This window comes from Medicago truncatula, chromosome 1 (assembly GCF_003473485.1).
Source record: "Medicago truncatula cultivar Jemalong A17 chromosome 1, MtrunA17r5.0-ANR, whole genome shotgun sequence".
Lineage (NCBI taxonomy): Eukaryota > Viridiplantae > Streptophyta > Magnoliopsida > Fabales > Fabaceae > Medicago > Medicago truncatula.
The window spans coordinates 34,087,375-34,110,295 of record NC_053042.1 but is presented as its reverse complement, the minus strand read 5'-3'; the positions used below and the strand labels follow the sequence as shown (position 1 = coordinate 34,110,295).

The following is a 22,921-nucleotide window of genomic DNA, read 5'->3' as shown; positions in this document are numbered from 1 at the left end:
AGCTAACAACTCCTTGCAACGTCTTCGTACAGCTAGCCAATTTCTTAGTGAGTTGTGGTCAGCCCGGATAGGTAGTACAAATACGGATACATGTACGATACGGGTACGTGGATACGTAAATTTTTTAAAATTAGGATACGATAGGGCTAAGATACATTAACAAAATATTTATACTAAAATTTATATGCATGTAAAATACTTAAAAATACAATTTTTTTTTTTTTTTGATAATCAAAGAAGTAGGTACGGCATCAAGAGTTGACAGAAACATCTCAACTATATAATCATTGATTACTCTTCAATACAATATAATCATAAAATTCACAATTTACAAAAAATAATACATGTGATCAAAATAAAAAATGTAAAATTTTTCGTATAAATCATATTTTGTTGTCATTCATATGTTAGGTTATCTCTTCTCTCTTTCTCGTTACTCTCATCCACCAAAAACATAATTTTTAATTGGTTATCGAAAAACAATTATAGCGATTCAAATTTTAAATCCTAATAACCAAACTAAAATCAACAAAAATAAGAGATACAAAGCGTTTAAATTCATCTGACTACAGAAAAAGATGTTTACAAATGTGCGCTCAAAGTGACTATAAGTGGTGCATCCATTTTCTTTGACCTAAGTGAGTGAGTTGTGGCGTTTTCATCCATTATGGTTGGAGGAAAAAAAAATAATTTAATAAAAAATGATATTTTAATTGTAGACAAAGAAAATACAATTCTTCTCACAAAAAGAGACAAACTTATAATTCATATAAATTTAGTTTATTTATATAATAATAAGCATCTAAAGATTATGTAGTTGTTTTTTCAAAAACTCGGACCTAATGATCGACTAATCTGAAATACCAATCCTATTCTCCACTAGCGGAGTCCATTTAAAGTCACAGCAAAGCCCTCGGAAATTGACACCGGAAGTATTAAAACCGGAGACCGAGGGGAATACGCACTATGATCACACATAAATTAACACCTGTCAGATTCAAATCGTAGACCATGAGAGGGTTCAAAGCCTACACCACGAGGTTAACCCATGTTGATTAAGATTATGCAAATTGTTACCAAATTATTTAATTTAACTTAAAATTATATAACTATTTTTATATCCTCTAATAGCAATATTTTTATATATTTATTAAACTAAGACTAAGTTCCATAATTCCTAGAGGTTGTGTTAGCTTCTAACCGTTATTTTATTTGAATTATATTGGTTTGTATTTTTATTTATCCCTGTTCTTGTAACCAACAGTGCAAATGTTATTCTCAGAGTACTATTGATTATAATAACAATCCTGTTCAGTATATACTCTTCATCCCTTACCCATATATTCCATCTATATGAGAATGTTCACACTGAGATATGAAAATTGAGGTGTTTGTACAGATTGAGTTTGGAGCAAACAAGTTAACAGTGACTTGTTTAAAGATGGGGGTGGACCAAATTGAAGTAGTGCTCATTATGAGTTTTTTTTTAAAGATAATCACACAAAGTACAAAACCCAACCACAAGTTCATTTTATTTACTATGCAGAGAAATAATAGTTTAACAGCACCATTGCAATTTACATCAGTAGAAGAATTCAGTGTGTTTCATGATTTCTAAATGCTCCAAATACTAGCTTCTACACTACTGCGGTTTTTTGCCGTGATTTTCATCAAACTCCATTTTGCCAACTTTAAGGCGGAGAAGTCACGGTGACTTTGTGTCTATCTCTCTCTCCTACATTGCTCATTTCTCTGTGATATTTATTTCTCATAAAATACACAAAAATACACTTAATAACCCTGACTTTTCCGCCACAAATTCACTTAATCCAAATCCCTTATGAGTTTATCTATTGACATAAGTTTTATGAGACTCTTTGGGAGAACTTATATGACATTTTTCATGGCTTATAAAAACAGCTTATAGCATATGCACAAAATAAATTAACTTTATTTTATTTTTTGCTATAAAAATAGCTTAGGTATACTTATACACAAGTGCTTATCATAATAAGCACTTCTGCTATAAGTTGTAAATAAGCTATTTATCCAAACGAGGCCATGTATCAATATGTCACAGGAAAGTCTTTTATCACATTTCCTTTCTGGATTCAACCCAAACCCATGCATTATATCCAAACTAAGTTACCACATCATAAACTACAAAAGTGTTTGCAAAAAACAATCCTATAAAATTGAAGATAAAACATGCGTTATAATGCTCAAAGAAACTTGTTTAACCAACAAGATAGATCCTATTGCATTTTTCAAAAGAATAACACAGATTCACATAAGATCATTATTATAGTATCAAATCAACAATTCCGCACTAAACTAAGTCTAAAAATACACAAAATCATAGAATTATTTCAATCATAAACCCTAGAAACAGAACAACACTGTTTTCAATCACCAAAACCTAAATCAAGAAACGGGATGAAGATCAATTGGGAGGAGTACCAAGAATACTAGCCTGCTGAAGTTCAAGATCGTTAAGCTGCTGTTCTCGATCCATCTCGATGATGAGAGGAACGACGAGGACAACGAAGGTGGTTCCAACGATCCAAGCAGCTTTACCGGTGCTTTTGAGGAGTTTTCCGACGACGACGGAGGTACTGGAGGCGGTTTCCTTGGTCCAGGTGACGGCGGGAGTGCGTGAGATCTTGGTGAGCCAGGAATCAGATGGTTTGGCAGGTAGAGAGATACCGCCTCTTCGAGCTACAGTCGCCATGGCCGAATAACAGAAGAAAGAAAGAAAGAAACAACTAGGGTTTAGTTTTGCCCCTTTCTGATTTTTATTTACTGGGGAACGTATTTATTTTGTGATGTGCCTTGCTGCAAAAGTTTTTTTTTTTTTTTTTTTTTTTTTTTTTTTTTTTTTTGTAAAAAAAAATTATGAAATTTATTTGATGTGATTTGATTTACAATAGGCTATGTTTGGATTGATGGGTTGTAGTGGAATGGAATGGAATGAGATGGTATATAATAAAATTCCATTGTTTGGATTGATGGGATGTACATGGAATGGAATGGAACCAATTCCATTCTATACCACTCAATCCTTCAATTTCTCATTCCCCCCAATTTGGGAGGTATCCAATGGAATGAAATTTGTGTCTTGAAATTTTACTATTCTACCCTCCTTTTATTTGCCTCTTCCTCTACTCAATCACAATTTTCAACACGTTCTTTTCTCTATTTCTACTGACTGCATTTCACTTTCATCTTCTTTGTACTGCTGACTGCTCTTCTTCTTCTCCTGTCTTCTCATTTCTACGATTTTGCTTCACAAGGTACCTCATTTCTACCCCATTTATTTTTTCACCGTATGCTTCTATGCATGTTTAGTTATGTGTATCAAATTTTATTTGTCACGTGATCTTTTCATTTTTATTATGTGTATCATAACATCAATCCTTTGTGAGCCATTTATTTTGTGAACTAGCGTCAAAATTTTCATTTATTTTAGGTGATCGTGATAAATTTATACACTTGCTCTGTTTGGGTATCCTATGATTTTGTCATTTTTGGTAGTGTGGAGTATCTCTATGTAGATAGTTGATGAATGTAAAATAGAGGGTGTGTTCTTTTTATTTGTTTATTCTAGTTTCTTATATATGGCATATGCATGTCATTTGATTTTTTTTCCTAGAACTGAGATTATGTCTATATGCTAGTTGTATAAAGTAACCATCATTAGAACAGTGAAGACTTGTGAGATTTTGTCTATATATGATTTTTTTTTTGCTTAGTTATTTGTGGTACTGGGTTTTTGTCTATATATGATTCTTTGCTTTGTTATTTGTGGTACTGAGTTTTTGTCTATATGTGATTTTTTTTTATTTTTTTTTGCCTTGTTATAGATGACTAATGAAGACATGAGAACAAAACATTTGAAATTGCTTCAAATGATGATTGTTCAAGTATCCATCATTATAGTTCTAATATTTCGCCTAAAAAACAAGTCTAGATCTCAAATACCCTCTAGAATCATAGAGCATAGAGAGAAAGTTAGGAACGAACTAATGAAACATATAATAGGTAGTGACCGATGTTATGATATAATTCGTATGAGTCCCAAAGCTTTCGTAAACTTGTGTACCTTATTACGAGATCACGGTGGGCTTACACATACACGAAGAGCATCTATCGAGGAACAAGTTGCCAAATTTCTTCACACAGTCGGACATAACGTCAGAAATCGTGTGTTGTCCTTCTTCTTTAGACGCTTAGGTGAAACAATTAGTCGTCATTTTCATAGAGTATTAGATGCTTTGATAGAATTGGAAGACAAATTTTTGAAACAACCTGATGGAACACAAGTGCCTCCAGAGATACGTAACAACAATAGGTTCTACCCATATTTCAAGGTAAGAATAAGTTTGTCTTACACTTCGATAAGTTATGTTATACACTTTTAATGTGATAATTGAATGCCAGGATTGTATCGGAGCAATTGACTGTACACATATACGTGTCAAAGTTCCAACAGAACTTGCACCTAGATACCGTGGTAGAAAAGATTACCCTACACAAAATGTACTCGCTGCGTGCACATTTGACTTGAAATTTACATATGTCTTGGTTGGATGGGAAGGAACAACATCAGACTCAAGAATAGTAAAGAGTGCTTTGACACGTCGGTATCCTCTTAAAGTCCCGCAAGGTAACGAAAAAATACAAAAGCTTTTTATAAGTATGTAGCTTATCCAAACTAATAGACTCATTATTTTCTATAGGAAAATATTATCTTGCTGATGCGGGGTTTCCTTTAAAGGCATGTCTCATCACACCTTATAGGGGAGAACGTTACCACTTACAAGAATATTCTAGAAATCCACCTCGAAACCCTCGCGAGTTGTTCAACAATCGACATTCATCGTTAAGAATGTCTATTGAATGTGCATTTGGAGTGTTGAAGAAGAGATTTCCAATTCTGCAAACTTCAACTGAACCCACATTTGGAATTAAAACTCAAAATAAAATCATTGTTGCTTGTTGCATCTTACACAATTATTTGATGACTGAAGACCCTAACCAGAATCTAATAGACGAGGTGCGTCACGAGCTCACAAATGAAAGCGGTTTGCAAGAGGGACATCAAGCTCAAAGAGAAAACAATGATGATACAGCTAGAGGAGAGCTAGTTAGAGCTGATGTTACTGGTTCAATGTGGATAGCTTACTAAAAAAGTGTTTGAAGGCCTCTCTTTCAAATATGGAGTGTTCTTAGGTTATTTAGGCTAGTTTATTGGTGTTTGTTTTGATCTTTTGGGCTTATGTTTTGAAGCTTAACGTGTTGCCATTTGTTTGAGTATGAAAACTGACACTTTGTTGATACTAATGTGAACTTGGGGAATCTGTTTGCAATCTGAATCTTAATTTTTAGTGCTTGGAATCTTCATATTTCAACTTGTGCTTGAGTTTGTAATTTGTGCTTGAATTATTATATATGTCGTTTGTTTTTTTTAATATTAGATATGGAAGAAAGTTCAAAGAGGCCAAGGAAATGCAAAGGTCCTGATACTTGTAATTGGACTTTAGCTATGGATGAGGTATTGATTGATGCATATTTGCATCAACATACTCTGGGAAATATAATAAAAATGGTAACAGTCTGACATCATTTGCAATGGATAGTATTTTTCAAGAGCTGAAAACTCACTTTCCAGACAAGCCAATTACTAAAGACAAGATTAAAGATCACATGAAAAATATCAAAGCAAAGTTCAATCCTTGTTATGATGTTTTCAAGAATGGTCTGAGTGGGTTTGCATGGAATGCAGAGACAAATATGTGGATTGCTGAAGATGAAGTCTGGGAAAGTCTAATTAAGGTATTATTTACTTCAACTGAAGTATTTTTTTTTATCAAGTGTACATGATAAGTTTTTTTTTTTTATGTAACACTTTGTTTAATTTACGAAATTGTAGACAAAACCCGTAGCTGCTGAGTGGAAAAATAAGCCTATTATGTTTTATGATAAACTAGCAACTCTTTTTGGGAAAGATCGAGCAACAGGAGATGATGAAGATACAGGATTTGAAATGAGAGCAAAAAAAGCTGCTAGTGCTAAAAAAAATTACGGTCCAACCATTGAGGATATAGACCATTTGGTTGAAACCAATGAAGTTACTTTGGAGGGATTTGAAGTTGATGAAGAATTTGATCCCAATGGTTCTCCTAAAAGACCTTCTATTAGGAAGCCTCAAGATGTACCATCATCTAGGAATAAGAAACGTGCAAGAAAGGTGGATGAAGATGAGACAAGCATGAGCGAAATTGCTAAGACTTTTAAGAAAATGGCTGAGATGTTTGAACTGAACACTGCAGAGTTGGTCAAACAAAATAAGAGTTCTAGTGCTGAAGATGTTTGGGCTAACTTGGTCGAGATTGGTGTTGAAGAAGCATCCTTGCCTTGTGTCTACATGCACCTTGTTCAACATCCAGAAGCATTGAAAGCTTTTAATGGAATTCCAGTTGATAAGCGTAAGGAAATGTTACCTTACATTGTGCCGAACTATCCTTGAAGAAGAGTATTATGATCTGCAGTGAACCCATGCTTTACTTATTTTGTTATTAACAGCTAATGTTGGTTGAAAAGAAACTCTTTTGTTTGTTAGCTTTTTGAGAGGTTTAAAAAGCCATTTTTGTAGAAGCAAGAAAAGCTTGTTTTGGTGGGAAAAAAAAAAAGACAAGCACTGTTATTTTGTTCTGTTTGGGTTCTAACATTACTCATGCAAGTACATGTTAATTATCAACTATTGCATTTTGACAGGATAATGTTTCTTGTCTATGATGTTTTCTTTATTAGTCTATGATGTTTCTTAGTCTATGATTTTTCTCGTTACATTCTCGTTACATTCAGTCAGTGATATTAGCCATTGTTTGATACATATATGAATAAATAATCATAATATGGAACTTATTTTATAAGGGTAAAAATGGAAAAAAATATTGTAACTTATTTTATTCCATCCATTATCTAAACAATGGAGTGGGAACCTTGTTCTATTAAATTGTAAAATATCCAGCTCATTTAAATACCGTTCCGTTCCACTCTCTTCCATCAATCCAAACAGAGCCTCAAATCAAATCCAAAATTAGGGATGTCAACGTGGTGAGGCGAGAACTGTTTCCATATCTGAACCATTTTATCTCTACTCTTTGATATACGTGGAACACCCTTAACCTCCAATTTAAAATACTTTGCAAAGTAGATTAGTTTCGAAAAAGATTTACGGCAGATTTTAAAATGAGTATTACAATTTTTTTTCAAATATATAAGACTTAGGATGCCACATTTTTCACAATCACAAAGTCCTAAATTAAAATTCTCAAAGGTTTATCAAATCAAATCATATAAAAATGTTATGGTTTTACAAAGGTTAAACAATTTAAACCACAGTAAAGACAATGGACACTTTCACCTAAATCATAGCATGGATCATCGACACATGCAACAATTGTATTTATGCAAACGTGCACAAGTCAACAACAACAACAAAGCGCGAGTAGTCGAGAATAATGGAAGACAAAATGTAAGTGCGAACAATAACGACTTTTATAGACATAAAACATATGACAATGAATGAGCATTGCATGAACATATGAGGTATTTATGGCATGTAATCATTAGGGACGTGATGATGCGCACTAACATGTCCATAATAGTCCTTCGATGACAGTTAGGAACTTATTATAACATCTAAGAAGGTCCATTGAATTGACCATGTTGCAATTTATGTGTCTTGTTTTAGATAAATGTAATTTACACGTCTCTGATATGACCTTGCTAGAAAAATGATGTCAAAGTTTGAAAACCGATAGAGAGGTTTTGTGGTGTAAAGTATTATTGGATTACATGTACAATTTGAATTAGGTAAAAAAAAAGGTACAATTTGAATTATTTCAAAATAATGAAGCCACCGATTCTTGCAACAACATACAATTTGATTTTTTGAATGAATCACATCTATGTGTTGGTGGTGGGTGTTAAAGAATTATCTTTTTTGAATGTCCTTTTTTTTTGGTATCATGCAATTAATTTTGTGGCTTAAGTCATCATTATGGAAAAGGGCGTACGTGATAAGTTTAATATAATTTGGTTGTCTTACAATTGAGCTATTTGAAAATATTGTAATGATATTATTTTTTGAAGAAATGATATATGAACATATTTTGTGATAAATTTATCTTTCATACTTACATTATTTTTTACTTTATCTCTTTATTGTTTTGATATTCATGCAAATAACACTCCTATATTTTCCGCTGAGAAGAGTTCAATGTTTCTTTTCTTATTGACAAAAGGTTAAATTATTGCCTTGATGTTGCTTGAAGGTTTAAGACATGTGTCTATTATGATTATGTAGAAAAACACATTAAGAAATAAACCTCTCTTTCTTATATAAATTGGTGGGGAACTCTTACTTCTCATTGGTAGTAGCATAGTCTATCATATTTGATTGAGGTTCAATTAGTAATGTTTTGAACCAAATTTGAGGCTCAATTAATAAAATTGATGATTTTCACTCAATGCCACTCACATGTAATCTGAACAATCTTACCTACTTGATGTTTAAGCAAAGAAACATCATTGTCACTTTTTTGTTACTCATTTAACAATAGCTAGGTTGTAATTGTGTATGAGGCTCAACTTTATAAACTAGAACAAGTGTTCAACTCTACAACTATCCTCTATCAATTTCCAACATCAGTTCTATTTCAAACAACATATTAAAGTGAGTTTCCTTCAAATATATAGACACAACTAGTAACTTAAAGTGTCAATCACTTTTTTTCCTCACTAACTTAAACTTGTGCTGTTTTTTGAAGTGTATCCAAGAGTGAAAGTGAGGGTCACAGAGCAAGAAGACTATGTTTATCCTGAAAATGATAGTGGAATTTTGGCTTTTTTGAAGCTCATTGAGTCTTTACACTTTGAAGGTAATTTGTCTACATGGATCTTTTGATTTGGTTTAGCAATAATCTTTATTTTTCGGGTCAAGATCCTCTCTATTTTTTGTGAAATTGAGAGAATCTCAACTTCTAATTTTTACCTTTGCACTTTTCTTTTCCGGCCAGCATCGGTTTCAAACATGAAATTGTTAATCTTTGAATGCAGAAGAGGAAAATCAGAGTAAAAGTCAACAATCGAATTCCAAAAATACAAAGGTTTGTCCTCAACATATAATAACAAGAAGATTCACTCCTTCAACCAAAGGTTGAATTCTACATCTAATGTCAATTTAGCATTGCTTTCTATTCGTAAAGGAAGTAACGATTGATGATATTTCAACTTCCACAGGAATATTGAAGAATAGCAAACAAGCTGGTGAGATTGTTCCAAAAGAAAATGCAAGAGCTAGTTCTGTTATACGCCCACGTGCAGTCCTATCTAGTCCCGGTAATACTACATTTGTCCGCGTATATAAGTCCATTTTGGTATTTTTCACGCACGTTAAAAAATTGATAGGGTAATTAATGCGTACGTTTTATATATGATTACTAATTTGTCATTCGTGTATAAACATGATAATTTTAATGAATTTTTGTTTTAGATAATGATGAATTAATTGGAAGTATACATGATCTGAACAACAATGTATCCTTAACTAAGAGAAATAAAGATGCAAGAGGGACCATGAGAGGTCATGCCAAGGTTTTGGCTAATCAAAGGCAAAGCTCCTCCAAAAGCAAAGTGCACATTTGAAACTTTTTGATCTTAAAAGAAGGGGCATCAAACTCAGTTGGAATATGATTCCTATACTGCTATGTTCATCTATTTGCCCTTTTATATGGTTAAGATTTTAAATAAGAAAGTTTTTGTAAGAGTGAAGTTTTGGCAGATCATATATGCCTTTTTGTGTGCATGGACAGTTTGTTTTCTACTGAAGACACTAGTTGTTTATCTTACTAATGTATTCTGAGATATTCATGTAACATTCTTAATTCAACATATATCATTTTCATTTTGAGGCCACTACCAAAATCTTGTACTTGTAGATACTATTACATACCTCAAAATAGACACTACAACATTTTTCAATTTAGGATTTGTCAAAAAAAAATCAATTTAGAAAACATTCTTCACACATTCATAAGAAAATGGCGTGAGAAACAACAAATTTTGTAGTTAGTTAAATTGATACCCACACCACAAGAAACGCTATCCATCACTAAAAGTCATTCGTGTATCCGACCATGTAACTTTGAGTAATGGTGATTAGAAATTCAAAATCCCCTAAAAAATATTTATGTAATTACATATACACCACACCACAGACACACAATCAAGGGTGTTTGTCAAGTCCCATTTTCGAGCTTATAACTTATGTTGTACAATCTTATTTGACTAAAACAGACTTGTTTGATAACCGTCGATTTCTCATGAACCTATATCCAAGGTTTTACAATTCGAGAATTTACCTCAACTCGTTTTAGCTATGTAAACTCGAATCGTAAACTCGACTTATAAACTCGTACGAGTTTACCTAAAATTAAATTATAAAAAATTTATTATATATATAACATATGTAAGCTAATATTTAAACAAAACATAACCGATTAACCACATTTAAATAATAAACTAATAATAAAAAATAAAATTTATCAGTACATTTAAACTCTGTTTCATCTTCAGTTGTAACTTTAACTTCAATTGTTCCATTTTCTCATTTAAATACTTGAGCAAGTAATATATTTGAATGATTTCAAATCAATCAATAATAACAAGCTTCTGAATGCATTCTCTAAAATTCAATGTATATCATTGTCACGCATTGGCGTAGCTTCTGTACTTTCGTGAATGTTGGGGTCTTGGTGTGCTATTTGTTGTTTCAGGATTTGTGAAAATCAAGATATTGCAGAATGTCGCAAGTTTGTTCACACCATCTATCTTGCTCCACAAGGAAATGGTAATGGTTATTTTATAAAGAATGATATTCTTCATATCATTACCCATGATCATCTTGTAGCACATGAATCAAAACCAGTAGCCCCAATAACATCCAAAGATATTGATCCTCGATTTTATTCCGAGCATCCACCATCCGGTAATTACGACTTTTTGCCTGTATATAGTTTATAATATATTTTAATTTCATACTTTAGTCTATAATGTTGCATCGGATTTGGATGAATCAGCAGTGAAAATGTTAGAACTATTAAAGTCTCTAAGAAAGGAGAACGACATTCGGTTACTGGGCCGTTCTGCTATTCAAAATCAACCTATTGTCTCAAAAACTCCAACTGCACAGGAAGAGGCATCTTCCTCAAATCATCAGGTGTTGCTAATGCTGATGAAAACATGGATGCTCTTGATATAGAAGAACCTGTGGCTGTTCAAGAGGAGTTTTCACAGGTATCTAACACGTCTATTCTATGTACCTCTAATTTAATGTTTGCCGTATTATTTTCCTGAATTTGGAGTTTAAGTTGTGTGATTTTATTCAACTTTGAATTGAATATACTATCGATAAGGTCCACATCATTGAGGTAACTAACCTTTAAATACAAAGTTATATGGTTGATTAGTTATCAGTGGAAAAGCCTTTAATCAAATGCTATATGTTATGAATGTTAAAATTGCAGTCAGATACGCCTACAACACCAACATTGACAGGCAGAGGCGGGGGCAATAATACAAAGGAACGTGATTCTGGTGGCAGGGATAAGGAAAACATGGATGCTCTTGATATCATTACTCATCATCATCAAGTACCACATGAATTAAAACCAGTAGCCCCACTAACATCCAAAGATATTGATCCTGGATTTCATTCCGAGCATCCACCACCAGGTAATTATTGATCTTTTGCTTATATTTAAGACTATAGTTTATAATATATTTTAATTTCATACTATAGTCTATAATGTAGGATCAATTTTCTGATTATTTGGGTTATATTTGAATTATGTGTTATTTTTTGTTGTTAGTTATGGACAATGGTAATTTGGATGAGTCAGCGGTGAAAATGTTTGAAGGGTTAATGTCTCAGAAGGTGAATGACATTGAGTTTCCAACACTGCAACAACAACAACTTCAACCACAAAAAAAACAAAGGGGCCGTTATGATCTTCAAATTCAACCTGATGTCAGGGAAATTCCACCTGCACAGGATGAGGCATCTTCGTCAATTTCATCAAGTGTTGCTAATGTTGATGATCCAACCCCAGAAAACATGGATGCTGTTCAGGAGGAGCCTCCTCAGATACCTGACGGTTCTGATCTTCAAAAGCAACCTATTGTCTCGGAAACTTTAACTGCACAGGAAGAGGCATCTTCATCAAGTGTTGCTAATGCTGATGTTACAACCCCAGAAAACATGGCTGTTCAGGAGGAGCCTCCTCAGATACCTGACGTTCCTAATGTAAGTACCTCTAATTTATTTCACTATAATGTTTTCCTGAATTTTGAGGTTAAGTTTTGTGATTTTATCCAACTTTGAATTGAATAAACAATTAATAAGGTCCATATCATTAGAGTAACTAAATTTTAAACACCAAGTTATATGGCATTGATTAATTATCAGTTGAAAAGCCTTAATTCGAATGTTATATGTTATCTTAATTATGTGAACATCAACATTGACAGGCAGAGGCGGGGGCAATAATACAAGGGGGGCGTGGTAGATCAAGGAGACGAAAGACCTTAGAGACGATTGGGAAGCTTCCGAATGTTACAGCAATGATTATCCAGCTCAGCCTAGTTCACAATTGGAATATGTTTTGAAAAATATTAATGCATCAATCGAGATTTGAGGTGGTTATATGCAGTTACTGGTATCAATCTTAGGTGTTGTAGACTTGTAGTTATCTTCTTTTATATGTTAAAGCATTTGAGACCCTGTTTTCTTCTTTTGCAAGCAAGCAAGCATAGATCAATTTGTTGTTCTTGACTGGTTTCTATTTGTAGTTTTATGTTTCAATGATGATAGAGATGTTAGAAAAGGGAAATTTTGTTTGAACCTAAATTGATGCAACTTGTGCTGAATTATCTGTTGTTCTGTCACCAGAGTAATTTTTTTACCAATTCATGTTTACTTTGGTAAAACTTGTTTTAATATTAACCTTAGAGTGTGTTTGGATGGGGGAATGTTTTGAGGGAATGTAATGTTTTGAGGTAATTCAACTATTTTGAGGTGAATTCAAACAATAGAATTCCCCTTAGAGTAGTGATGTTTTTCTCCAAACAAGCATTGCAGTCTAGTAAAAATGTAAGAACTAAAAAGTAATTTCAGAAACTGGAAGATGATTTTATTCTACTTCAAAATAAAGTTTCTGATACAATATATAGAAAAAACAGAAAAAGTGAACAGCAGGACAACATTGTACTCTGTCACCTTACCAAGATTACAAAGTCTTAAACACTCTAACAAGTATGGGTCACCATACTTTTGCAGAGGTAACTTCAACTACTACATTAAAATAAAAGAAAACATAAAATATCACAAAAATACTATTGTGTACATCTGAAAGCTCAATGTCTCAACACTCCTCCTTGAGATTTTGGATGGACCCTCCAAGCAATTCTCGAAACTTTTCAAACTTAGCTCTTGGAAGAGATTTAGTCAATATATCAGAAACTTGAGAGTCGGAACAACAGTGAATAAGCTTGATCTCTTGATTTTTGACAGCCTCGCGTATGGCATGGAACTTCACTTGAATATGCTTGGTTTTTCCATGTTGAACTGGATTTTCAGCAATAACAATTGCTGATTTACTATCACAGTAAACCACAGTTGCTTCCAGCTGTTGTATCCCCAAATCATAGACTATTTTCCTCAACCAAATAGCTTGATTTGCTGCTGCAGCTGCAGCTACATACTCTGCTTCAGCCGTAGATTGAGCTACAATTTCTTGTTTCCTCGAGTTCCATGAGAACATGCCAGAGCCTAAAGAAAAAGCATAGCCTGTAGTACTCTTCATGTCATCAATATTTCCAGCCCAATCACTATCAACATAGCCTAACAAACTTCCATTTTCACTTGGCTTGTACCATATTCCGAATTTACTAGTACCCTTAACATATCTAAGTACCCTCTTTGCTGCAGCAAAATGTGTCTTGGTAGGACTCTGCATAAATCTTGAGAGTAAGCTTGCTGCATACATAAGATCAGGTCTAGATGAAGTAAGATAAAGTAGACTTCCAATCAAACTTCTATAATGAGAAGCATCAATTTTTTCAGCTTCATCTTCCTTTGAGAGTTTCAAATTCCACACCAAAGGAGTTGGAGCAGATTTGCAGCTTTCCATTTTAAACTTCTTCAAAACTTCATGAGCATTCTTCTCTTGATTCAAAAAAATTCCACTCTCAGATTGATGCACTTCCAAGCCAAGAAAATAGTTCATTTCCCCTAAGCTAGACATCTCAAACTGGTTTTTCATCTCCTCCATAAGTTGATGTACTTCTTGTTGATTATTGCTTGTTACTAGCAGGTCATCAACATACAAAGAGACAATTAAGGAACCACCATCCAACAAGCTTCTTACATAAAGAGTTGCATCATTTTCACTCCTTTTGAATCCTTGATTAAGAAAGTGGATATTAATTTTGTTGTACCAAGCTCTAGGGGCCTGTTTCAGCCCATACAAAGCTTTATGAAGCTTATACACCTTGTCTTCCCTCCCTTTTACCAAAAAACCAGCAGGTTGAGCAACATAAATTTCTTCATCAAGATTTCCATTTAAGAATGCTGATTTGAAATCTAAATGCCAAATTTTCCACTTTATTTGTACTGCCAACGCTACAAGAATTCGAATAGTATCCATTCTAGCTACCGATGGATATGTTTCTGTGTAGTCAATCCCGGATTGTTGAACATAGCCCTTGACAACAAGCTTGGCCTTGTATTTGTTGATGGATCCATTTGGGTTCATCTTTACCCTATAGACCCATTGCACTCCTATGACATTCTTGTCTCTAGGCTTGTCAACCAGCTGCCATGTCTTGTTCTTTTCAATGTTGTCCATCTCCTCTTTTATAGCCTGGTACCATTCCTCAACTTTACTAGCATCTTCAAAGTTGGTAGGTTCAAGGACAACACTATTGCATCTTTGATAAATCTCTGAAAGAGGTCGGGTACCTCTTACAGCAAAGTCATCATCAACTTCTTCATCTTGATCTTCATTTGTATCCTCGAGAGAAGGCAAAGTTGAGAGAACCAAACACTCTTAGATGCCTCCACAAGCCTCAATAGGTGTCATCCTTTCTACAGCCTTTGTAGGAAGTTGATTTTGGAGATATACAGCAGTGTTTATTGCCTCTGCCCAGAAGGACTTTGGCAATTTCTGATTATTTGGGTTTTATTTGAATTATGTGTTATTTTTTGTTGCTGTTAGTTACAGACAACAATGGTAATTTGGATGACATTCGGTTAAAACTGGAGAAACGCATTCGGTTCCGTTTTGCTCCTGAAATTCAAGGTAGGAATCTCTAAGAAGATTTAAAACTGTTAATGTCTGATCTAATATTGGAGAACGACATTTGGTTACCGGGAAGTTCTGATCTTCAAAATCAACCTATTGTCTCGGAAACTCCAACTTCACAGGAAGAGGCATCTTCATCAAATTCATCAGGTGTTACTAATGCTGATGAAAACATGGATGCTCTTGATATAGAAGAACCTGTGGCTGTTCAAGAGGAGTTTTCACAGGTATCTAACAGGTCTATTCTATGTACCTCTAATAATGTTTTCCGTAATATTTTCCTGAATTTGGAGTTTAAGTTTTGTGATTTTATTCAAATTTGAATTGAATAAACAATTAAGGGTTTTTCTATCATGTGCAAATTTGCACATGTTAAGAAGTTTAAAGTGGTAACTTTGACTTGGAACTTGTGCATTTCATATTAAATATGTAGCTTTTTAATAAATAAGTTTTGTTTTTCAATAAAAAATTACTACTTTTAGATGTCTTAACATGTGCAATGTTGCACATGTTAGACAAACCCAACAATTAATAAGGTCCACATCATTGAGGTAACTAAATTTTAAATACAAAGTTATATATATGGTTGATTAATTATCAGTGGAAAAGCCTTTAATCAAATGCTATATGTTCTCTTAATAATGTGATATGAATGTTAATGTTGCAGTCAGATTCGCGATGGCAATAATACAGAGCGGTGTGGTTCTGGTGGCAGGGACAACGGAAAGAAAAAAGCCGAAAACTGATTAGGAGACATGGCCATGATAATCAAGCTCAGTCTAGTTCACAACTGGAAAATGTCTTGAAAAATATTAATGCATCAATCTGAAGTGTTATAGTTGTCTTTTTTATATGTTAAAGGCATTGAGACCTTGTTTGTTTCTTTTGCAAGCCATAGATCAATTTGTTCTACTTGAATGATTTCTATATTAAGCCATTCAGGTTGAAAATTTTGTAGTCTTATGTTAAGGGATTGTGAGGCTTTATTCAATGATAGAGATGTTAGAAAAGGGAAATTTTGTTGGGGCGTAAATTGATATAACTTGTGCTGAATTAGCTGCTATTCTGTCACCAAAGTATTTTCTTTTACCAATTCATGTTTACTTTGGTAAAACTTGTTTTAATATTAACCTTAGAATATTTTATTTTACTAGTGATGTTTTTCTCCTAACAAGTATTTCAGTCCAGTAAAAAAAAAAACAAAGGATTGCATTGGTCTCAAGTTGGGGTTAAAATTGGCGCCGATAAGGAAATCCATAATCACCTAAAAATGCGTATAAAATAGTTTGTGGCTTATGCTCCTCCTGTTCATAAAAAAATATAAAATCATTTAATGATTTAGACTGTGTTAAGTAAAATTTCTTTAAGTTTCCATTGCAAAAAAGGAATCTGTCATCCCCAAACAGGAGGTGACTGATGGGAGGGATTGTATGACAAACACGGATGGCATGTATCTCCCCGTTGACTCATGGTGCTTTACTTTATCAATGTTGAAAGGCCTTCAACGCATATGATATGGAGATAAGAGAGAGGGCAACCTTGTCGAAGTCCTCTTGCCGGGATGATAGGATCAATTCAACAACCGTTGAAAAGAATATGGTAGTCAACCGAGGTGATGCACATCATCATCCATGATATCTAACGATCACAAAATCCCATCTTTTTCATAACAACTTGCTAATATTTCCACTTGACACTATTAAAAGCCTTAGAAACATCCACTTTCAAAGCTACCTCACCTGCAGTCTTGCCTTTGTGCTTGCCATGCATAAAGTGGAGGATTTCAAACGTGGATAAAACTTTGTCTGCGATGGAGCGAGGGGTACGAATGCTGCTTGTTCTGAAGAGATGAATTTTCCAATTAAAGGTCGGAGACGATTTGCCAAAACTTTGGAAATAATTTTGTAGGCGACATTACAAAGAGAGATTGGGTGGAGATCCTTGATAGTCTCTGGATGACCTTTAGAAACAAGGACAATATTAGTATTGTTGAGTTGGAAGGGGAAGGCACCCGTTTCAAGCCAAAAGCATGCAGAGGAAGAAAAAACAAACCCTCCAAGATCATCCCAAAAATGTTGATAAAACCCCGCCTCAGTATATCTTTCAGTTGTATCCGGTGTCATTTAGGCTTTAGATTAGTCTCCCTTAATTGCAAAAAAAAAGTAATAATCATTATACTATGTTGTTTGTATTTAACCTATGGTGGTTTTCTATGTACAATTGAACAAAGTATTTAAAGAAAGACCAAAGAATAAAGAAGAAAGATAAATATGAATTGTAAATCCAATTTTAGGGATCAAAATATCCCCGTGAATTTTTTATTATTGAAAGAGACCATATTGTCTCTTAAAATGTAGATATCAACACAAAAAACTGTTTTTGGATAGAGATTAAGCCAAGAATTAAAATAAACAAGTTTTTTTTTTTTTTTAGAAATTAAAAGTTGAATTTATTATTACTAAAGAAAAAGGTTGAATTTATATTTTTAAGGACCAAATTAGATCTTTGTTTTTTTTTCTTTCTCAAGCAAATGAATGGGACTTCACTCATAAAAATATTACCATATATATTAAGAAAATGATCAATAAGTCCAAGGTACCTAAATCAAATATATCACATGATTAGTTAGTACTTGTAAGTTGCAAGAAACGGTTAAAGGAAGGAAAAGGAAAGCCCCGCCAAAACTAACCGTCACAAATTCTATTCTCTTCAATATTTTGAAGGTGCTTTCTTTGTTAATCTCCACAACCATATCCTCTTTATTATACTCTTCTTCCTAACTTTCCAACAAAACTAAATTCTCCATTTTCTTGAATATTTCTCTCTCTCTCTCTCTCTCTCTCTCTCTCTCTCTCTTCTGCGCAAAGACACATTGATCCATCCTCTTTCTTGCAAGATACGCTAGCTTGCAGCTGCAATTAACTCAAAAATGGCTGGCATGCCTCCTCCTCCTCTTCCTCAAGTATTCATTCATTCTTCATTTTCATTTCTTTTTATTTCTTGATTAATGATAATGTAATGATATTAATGTGATAATTTCTGTGTGTCACGCAGTTGGGTGAATCCTTTGCTTCACAATACTATGGACTTCTTTGCAGTGATGATGCTAACAAAATGCATGACTTCTACTCCGAACACAGCACCATGATTCTTGTAATCGACGAAGTACCTGCTGAATCAGCCACCGGAATCGGCCAAATTCGGGAACTTATATCGAGACTTTCCGTTACTATAGAAACCACAGCAATACATACTCTTGAATGTGAAGAAAACCCTAATGGTGTGCTTTTAGTTGTATCAGGATTTGTGAAAATCAAAGATACCGTGGAATGTCGCAAGTTTGTTCACAGCATGTATCTTGCTCCATACCAAGAAGGTTATTTTATAAAGAGTGATATTCTTCATATCATTACTCATGATCATCAAGTACCACATGAATTAAAACCAGTAGCCCCAATAACATCCAAAGATATTGATCCTCGATTTTATTCCGAGCATCCACCACCTGGTAATTATTGATCTTTTGCTTGTATTGAAGACTATAGTTTATAATATATTTTAATTTCATCCTATAGTTTATAATGTACCATCAATTTCTTGATTCTTTGGATTTAATTTGAATTACGTGTTATTTTTTGTTGTTAGTTACGGACAATGGTAATTTGGATGAGTCGGCGGTGAAAAGGTTTGAACGGTTAATGTCTTTGGAGGTGAATGTCTCTGGCCGTGATGATCTTCAAAATCAACCTATTGTCTCGGAACCTCCAACTGCACAGGAAAAGGCATCTTCATCAAATTCATCAGGTGTTGCTAATGCTGATGAAAACATGGATGCTCTTGAGATAGAAGAACCTGTGGCTGTTCAAGAGGAGTTTTCACAGGTATCTAACAGGTCTATTCTATGTACCTCTAATTTAATGTTTGCCATGATATTTTCCTGAATTTAGAGTTTAAGTTTTGTGATTTTATTCAAATTTGAATTGAATAAACTATTAATAAGGTCCGCATCATTGAGGTAACTAAGTTTTAAATAGAAAGTTATATGGTTCATTAATTATCAGTGGAAAAGCCTTTAATCAAATGCCATATGTTATGAATGTTGCAGTCAGATACGCCTACTACACCAACATCGACAGGGAGAGGCGGGGGGACTAATACAAGGGAACGTGATTCTGGTGGCAGGGACAAGGAAAACATGGATGCTCTTGATATCATTACTCATCATCAAGTATCACATGAATTAAAACCAGTAGCCCCACCCGGTAATTATTGATCTTTTGCTTATATTTAAGACTATAGTTTATAATATATTTTAATTTCATACTATAGTCTATAATGTAGCATCAATTTTCTGATTATTTGGGTTATATTTGAATTACGTGTTGTTTTTTGTTGTTAGTTGCGGACAACGGTAAATTGGATGAATCAGAAGTGAAAAGGATTGAACCGTTAATGTCTCTGGAGGTGAACGACATTCAGTTTCCAAAACTGCAACTACAACCACAAAAAAAACTAAAGGGCCGTCATGATCTTCAAAAGCAACCTATTGTCTCGGAAACTCCAACTGCACAGAAAGAGGCATCTTCATCAAATTCATCAAGTGTTGCTAATGCTGATAATACAACCCCGGAAAACATGGCTGTTCAGGAGGAGCCTCCTCAGATACCTGACCGTTCTAATGTAAGTACCTCTAATTTATTTCAGTATACTATAATGTTTGCCATAATATTTTCCTGAATTTGGAGGTTATGTTTGCCACATCATTAGAGTAACTAAATTTTAAACACCAAGTTATATTATATGGCATTGATTAATTATCAGTAGAAAAGCCTTAAATCAAATGTTATATGTTCTCTTAATTTTGTGATATGAATGTTAATGTTGCAGTTAGATAATACAAGGGGGTGTGGTTCTGGTGAAAGGGTCAAGGGATCAAAGAAAGGAAAGGACAACATAATATTCACGAATCAGCTTCCGATTCCGAAGCCACAGGCATCATCATCGAGAGGCAGCGGCAATAATACAAGGGGGCATGATTCTGGTGGCAGGGACAATGGAAAGAAAAAAGCCGAAAACTGATTGGGAGACATGGCCAGGATAATCAAGCTCAGTCTAGTTCACAACTGGAAAATGTCTTGAAAAATATTAATGCATCAATCAAGATTCTAGGTAATATGTATTTACTTGCATCATTCTGAAGTGTTATAGTTGTCTTCTTTTATATGTTAAAGGCATTGAGACCTTGTTTGTTTCTTTTGCAAGCCATATATCAATTTGTTCTACTTGAATGGTTTCTATATTAAGCCATTCAGGTTGAAAATTTTGTAGTCTTATGTTAAGGGATTGTGAGGCTTTATTCAATGATAGAGATGTTAGAAAAAGGAAATTTTGTTGGGACGTAAATTGATATAACTTGTGCTGAATTATCTGTTATTCTGTCACCAATGTAATTTTTTACCAATTCATGTTTACTTTGGAAAAACTTGTTTTATTGTTAACCTTAGAATATTGTATTTTACTAGTGATGTTTTTCTCCTAACAAGTATTGCAGTCCAGTAAAAAAAAGCAAAGGATTGCATTGTTCTCAAGTTGAGGTTAAAATTGGCGCCGATAAGAAAATCCATAATCACCTAAAAATGGTTATGTAATAACGTAAGACATAGTTTGTGGCTTATGCCCCTCCTGTTCATAAAAAAATATAAATCTCATTCAATGATTTACATTGTGTTAAGTAAAATTTCTTTAAAGTTTCCATTGCAAAAAAGGAAACTGTCGTCCCCAAAGAGAAGGTGATTAATGGGAGGGGTTGTACGACAAACACGGATAGCTTGTATCTCCCCGTTGACTCATGGTGCTTTATCAATGTTGAAAGGCCTTCAACGCTTATGATATGGAGATAAGAGACAGGACAACCTTGTCGAAGCCCTCTTGCTGGGGTGATAGGATCAATTCAATAACCGTTGAAAAGAATATGGTAGTCAACCGAGGTGATGCACATCATCATCCAAGATATCTAATGATTCCAAAATTCCATCATTTTCATAACAACTTGCAAATATTTCCATTTGACACTATCAAAGTCTTAGAAACATCCAGTTTCAGAGCTACCTCACCTACAGTCTTGCCTTTGTGCTCACCACGCATAAAGTTGAGGATTTTAAACGCGGATAAAGCTTTGACTGTGATGGAGTGAGGCGTACGAACTCTGCTTGTTCTGAAGAGATGAATTTTCCAATTAAAGGTCGGAGACGATTTGCCAAAACTTTGGAAATAATTTTGTAGGCGACATTACAGAGAGAGATTGGGTGGAGATCCTTGATAGTCTCTGGATGACCTTTAGAAACAAGGACAATATTAGTAATGTTGAGTTGGAAGGGGAAGGCACCCATTTCGAGCCAAAAGCATGCAAAGGAAGAAAAGAAAACCCTCCAAGACCATCCCAAAAATGTTGATAAAACCCCGCCTCAGTATATCTTTCAGTCGTATCCGGTGTCATTAGGCTTTAGATTAGTCTCCCTTAATTGCAGAAAAATGTAATAATAGCGATGCATTGTGCAATTCATAATTCCCACGCCTCAGGAGATCAATGAGTTTCTGTTGTAAGATACATATAATAGAACATATGTTTAATAACATTTTTGTAAATAACCATGATACTATGTTGTTTGTATTTAACCTATGGTGGTTTTCTATATATGTACAATAAGACTTTGAACGAAGTATTTGAAGATAGACGAAGAAATAAAGAAGAATGATAAATATGAATTGTAAATCCATTTTTAGGGATCAAAATCTTATATCAACATAAAAAACAACTGTTTTTGGATAGAGATTGAAATAAACAAGTTTTTTTTTTCTTTTTTTAGAAATTAAAAGTGTAGAATTTATTTTTACTAGAGAAAAAGGTTGAATTTATATTTTTAAGGACCAAATTAGATCTTTATTTTTTTCTCAAGCACATGAATGAGACTTCACTCGTAAAAATTTTATATATTAAGAAAATGAATCAAGTTCAAGGTACCTAAATCAAATATCACATAGTTCAAGGTAAAGAAAATAGCAGAAGAATGTGAAACTACTAAATTCATAAAGAAAGAACTATTAGCAATGCTTTCAATATAGACACAGCCAAACCTCGACTAAATCCCTTTGTATATATGGGATCAAAACTGCATGCTTTCAAGAAAGAAATAAAAAATAGAGGCCTTTAAACAAAATGGAAAATAAAAAAAGAAATAAAAAAAAACTTATGCCAAATGTGGACATGAATCTCCAAGTTCTTGCATTTTGAAGCGTAAATAATTTAAAGCATCATGTGTTGCTAATGCTGATGATACAACCCCCGAAAACATGGATGCTGTTCAGGAGGAGCCTCCTCAGATACCTGACCGTTCTAATGTAAGTACCTCTAATTTATTTCGGTATACTATAATGTTTGCCATAATATTTTCCTGAATTTGGAGGTTATGTTTGCCACATCATTAGAGTAA

At 33.8% G+C, this 22,921-nt stretch overlaps 6 protein-coding genes across 7 annotated transcripts; 5 read left to right on the top strand and 1 right to left on the bottom strand.

Moving 5' to 3' along the window:
• Positions 1-2,216: 2,216 nt before the first annotated feature.
• LOC25484212 (mitochondrial import receptor subunit TOM9-2) lies at positions 2,217-2,806 on the bottom strand. Its single transcript, XM_013612981.3, has one exon. It carries the CDS (start codon positions 2,729-2,731, stop codon positions 2,444-2,446), a length of 288 nt encoding a protein of 95 aa, XP_013468435.1. The 5' UTR covers positions 2,732-2,806; the 3' UTR covers positions 2,217-2,443.
• A 1,264-nt stretch (positions 2,807-4,070) lies between these two features.
• LOC112419375 (protein ALP1-like) lies at positions 4,071-5,188 on the top strand. The gene is made up of 3 exons (XM_024777007.2): positions 4,071-4,370; positions 4,441-4,666; positions 4,740-5,188. Exons 1-3 carry the CDS (start codon positions 4,071-4,073, stop codon positions 5,186-5,188), a joined length of 975 nt encoding a protein of 324 aa, XP_024632775.2.
• A 418-nt stretch (positions 5,189-5,606) lies between these two features.
• On the top strand, positions 5,607-6,529 carry LOC120578288 (uncharacterized). Its single transcript, XM_039830944.1, has 2 exons — positions 5,607-5,835; positions 5,933-6,529. Exons 1-2 carry the CDS (start codon positions 5,632-5,634, stop codon positions 6,527-6,529), a joined length of 801 nt encoding a protein of 266 aa, XP_039686878.1. The 5' UTR covers positions 5,607-5,631.
• A 2,099-nt stretch (positions 6,530-8,628) lies between these two features.
• LOC112420829 (uncharacterized) lies at positions 8,629-9,993 on the top strand. Of its 2 annotated transcripts, none has more exons than XM_039827986.1 (5): positions 8,629-8,743; positions 8,838-8,948; positions 9,130-9,225; positions 9,310-9,408; positions 9,563-9,993. In XM_039827986.1, coding segments are annotated over exons 1-5 (459 nt in total). In that variant the 5' UTR covers positions 8,629-8,742; the 3' UTR covers positions 9,715-9,993. The 2 variants fall into 2 exon arrangements, with proteins under 2 accessions (XP_039683920.1, XP_024636339.1); XM_024780571.2 differs by having other exon boundaries at positions 9,127-9,225.
• Positions 9,994-10,109: 116 nt separating this feature from the next.
• Positions 10,110-12,966, top strand: LOC120578287 (uncharacterized). The gene is made up of 6 exons (XM_039830942.1): positions 10,110-10,114; positions 10,845-11,042; positions 11,148-11,364; positions 11,595-11,802; positions 11,940-12,373; positions 12,598-12,966. The coding sequence occupies exons 1-6, from the start codon at positions 10,110-10,112 to the stop codon at positions 12,733-12,735; spliced, it is 1,200 nt and encodes a 399-aa protein (XP_039686876.1). The 3' UTR covers positions 12,736-12,966.
• A 5,394-nt stretch (positions 12,967-18,360) lies between these two features.
• Positions 18,361-20,510, top strand: LOC25484207 (uncharacterized). Its single transcript, XM_039830939.1, has 6 exons — positions 18,361-18,393; positions 18,486-18,939; positions 19,077-19,312; positions 19,537-19,693; positions 19,831-20,111; positions 20,319-20,510. The coding sequence occupies exons 1-6, from the start codon at positions 18,361-18,363 to the stop codon at positions 20,508-20,510; spliced, it is 1,353 nt and encodes a 450-aa protein (XP_039686873.1).
• Positions 20,511-22,921: the final 2,411 nt, after the last annotated feature.

Coding starts and splice junctions, on each gene's coding strand:
- LOC25484212 (XM_013612981.3), bottom strand. CDS start 2,731: ATGGCGACTGTAGCTCGAAGAGGCGGTATCTCTCTACCTGCCAAACCA.
- LOC112419375 (XM_024777007.2), top strand. CDS start 4,071: ATGAGTCCCAAAGCTTTCGTAAACTTGTGTACCTTATTACGAGATCAC. Junction 4,371..4,440: donor GGTTCTACCCATATTTCAAG/GTAAGAATAAGT, acceptor ATTGAATGCCAG/GATTGTATCGGAGCAATTGA. Junction 4,667..4,739: donor TCCTCTTAAAGTCCCGCAAG/GTAACGAAAAAA, acceptor TATTTTCTATAG/GAAAATATTATCTTGCTGAT.
- LOC120578288 (XM_039830944.1), top strand. CDS start 5,632: ATGGATAGTATTTTTCAAGAGCTGAAAACTCACTTTCCAGACAAGCCA. Junction 5,836..5,932: donor TCTGGGAAAGTCTAATTAAG/GTATTATTTACT, acceptor ACGAAATTGTAG/ACAAAACCCGTAGCTGCTGA.
- LOC112420829 (XM_024780571.2), top strand. Junction 8,949..9,126: donor TGAGTCTTTACACTTTGAAG/GTAATTTGTCTA, acceptor CTTTGAATGCAG/AAGAGGAAAATCAGAGTAAA. Junction 9,226..9,309: donor ATTCACTCCTTCAACCAAAG/GTTGAATTCTAC, acceptor CAACTTCCACAG/GAATATTGAAGAATAGCAAA.
- LOC120578287 (XM_039830942.1), top strand. Junction 11,043..11,147: donor GATCCTCGATTTTATTCCGA/GCATCCACCATC, acceptor TGGATGAATCAG/CAGTGAAAATGTTAGAACTA. Junction 11,365..11,594: donor TTCAAGAGGAGTTTTCACAG/GTATCTAACACG, acceptor TTAAAATTGCAG/TCAGATACGCCTACAACACC.
- LOC25484207 (XM_039830939.1), top strand. CDS start 18,361: ATGGCTGGCATGCCTCCTCCTCCTCTTCCTCAA. Junction 19,313..19,536: donor TTCAAGAGGAGTTTTCACAG/GTATCTAACAGG, acceptor TGAATGTTGCAG/TCAGATACGCCTACTACACC. Junction 19,694..19,830: donor AAAACCAGTAGCCCCACCCG/GTAATTATTGAT, acceptor TTTTGTTGTTAG/TTGCGGACAACGGTAAATTG.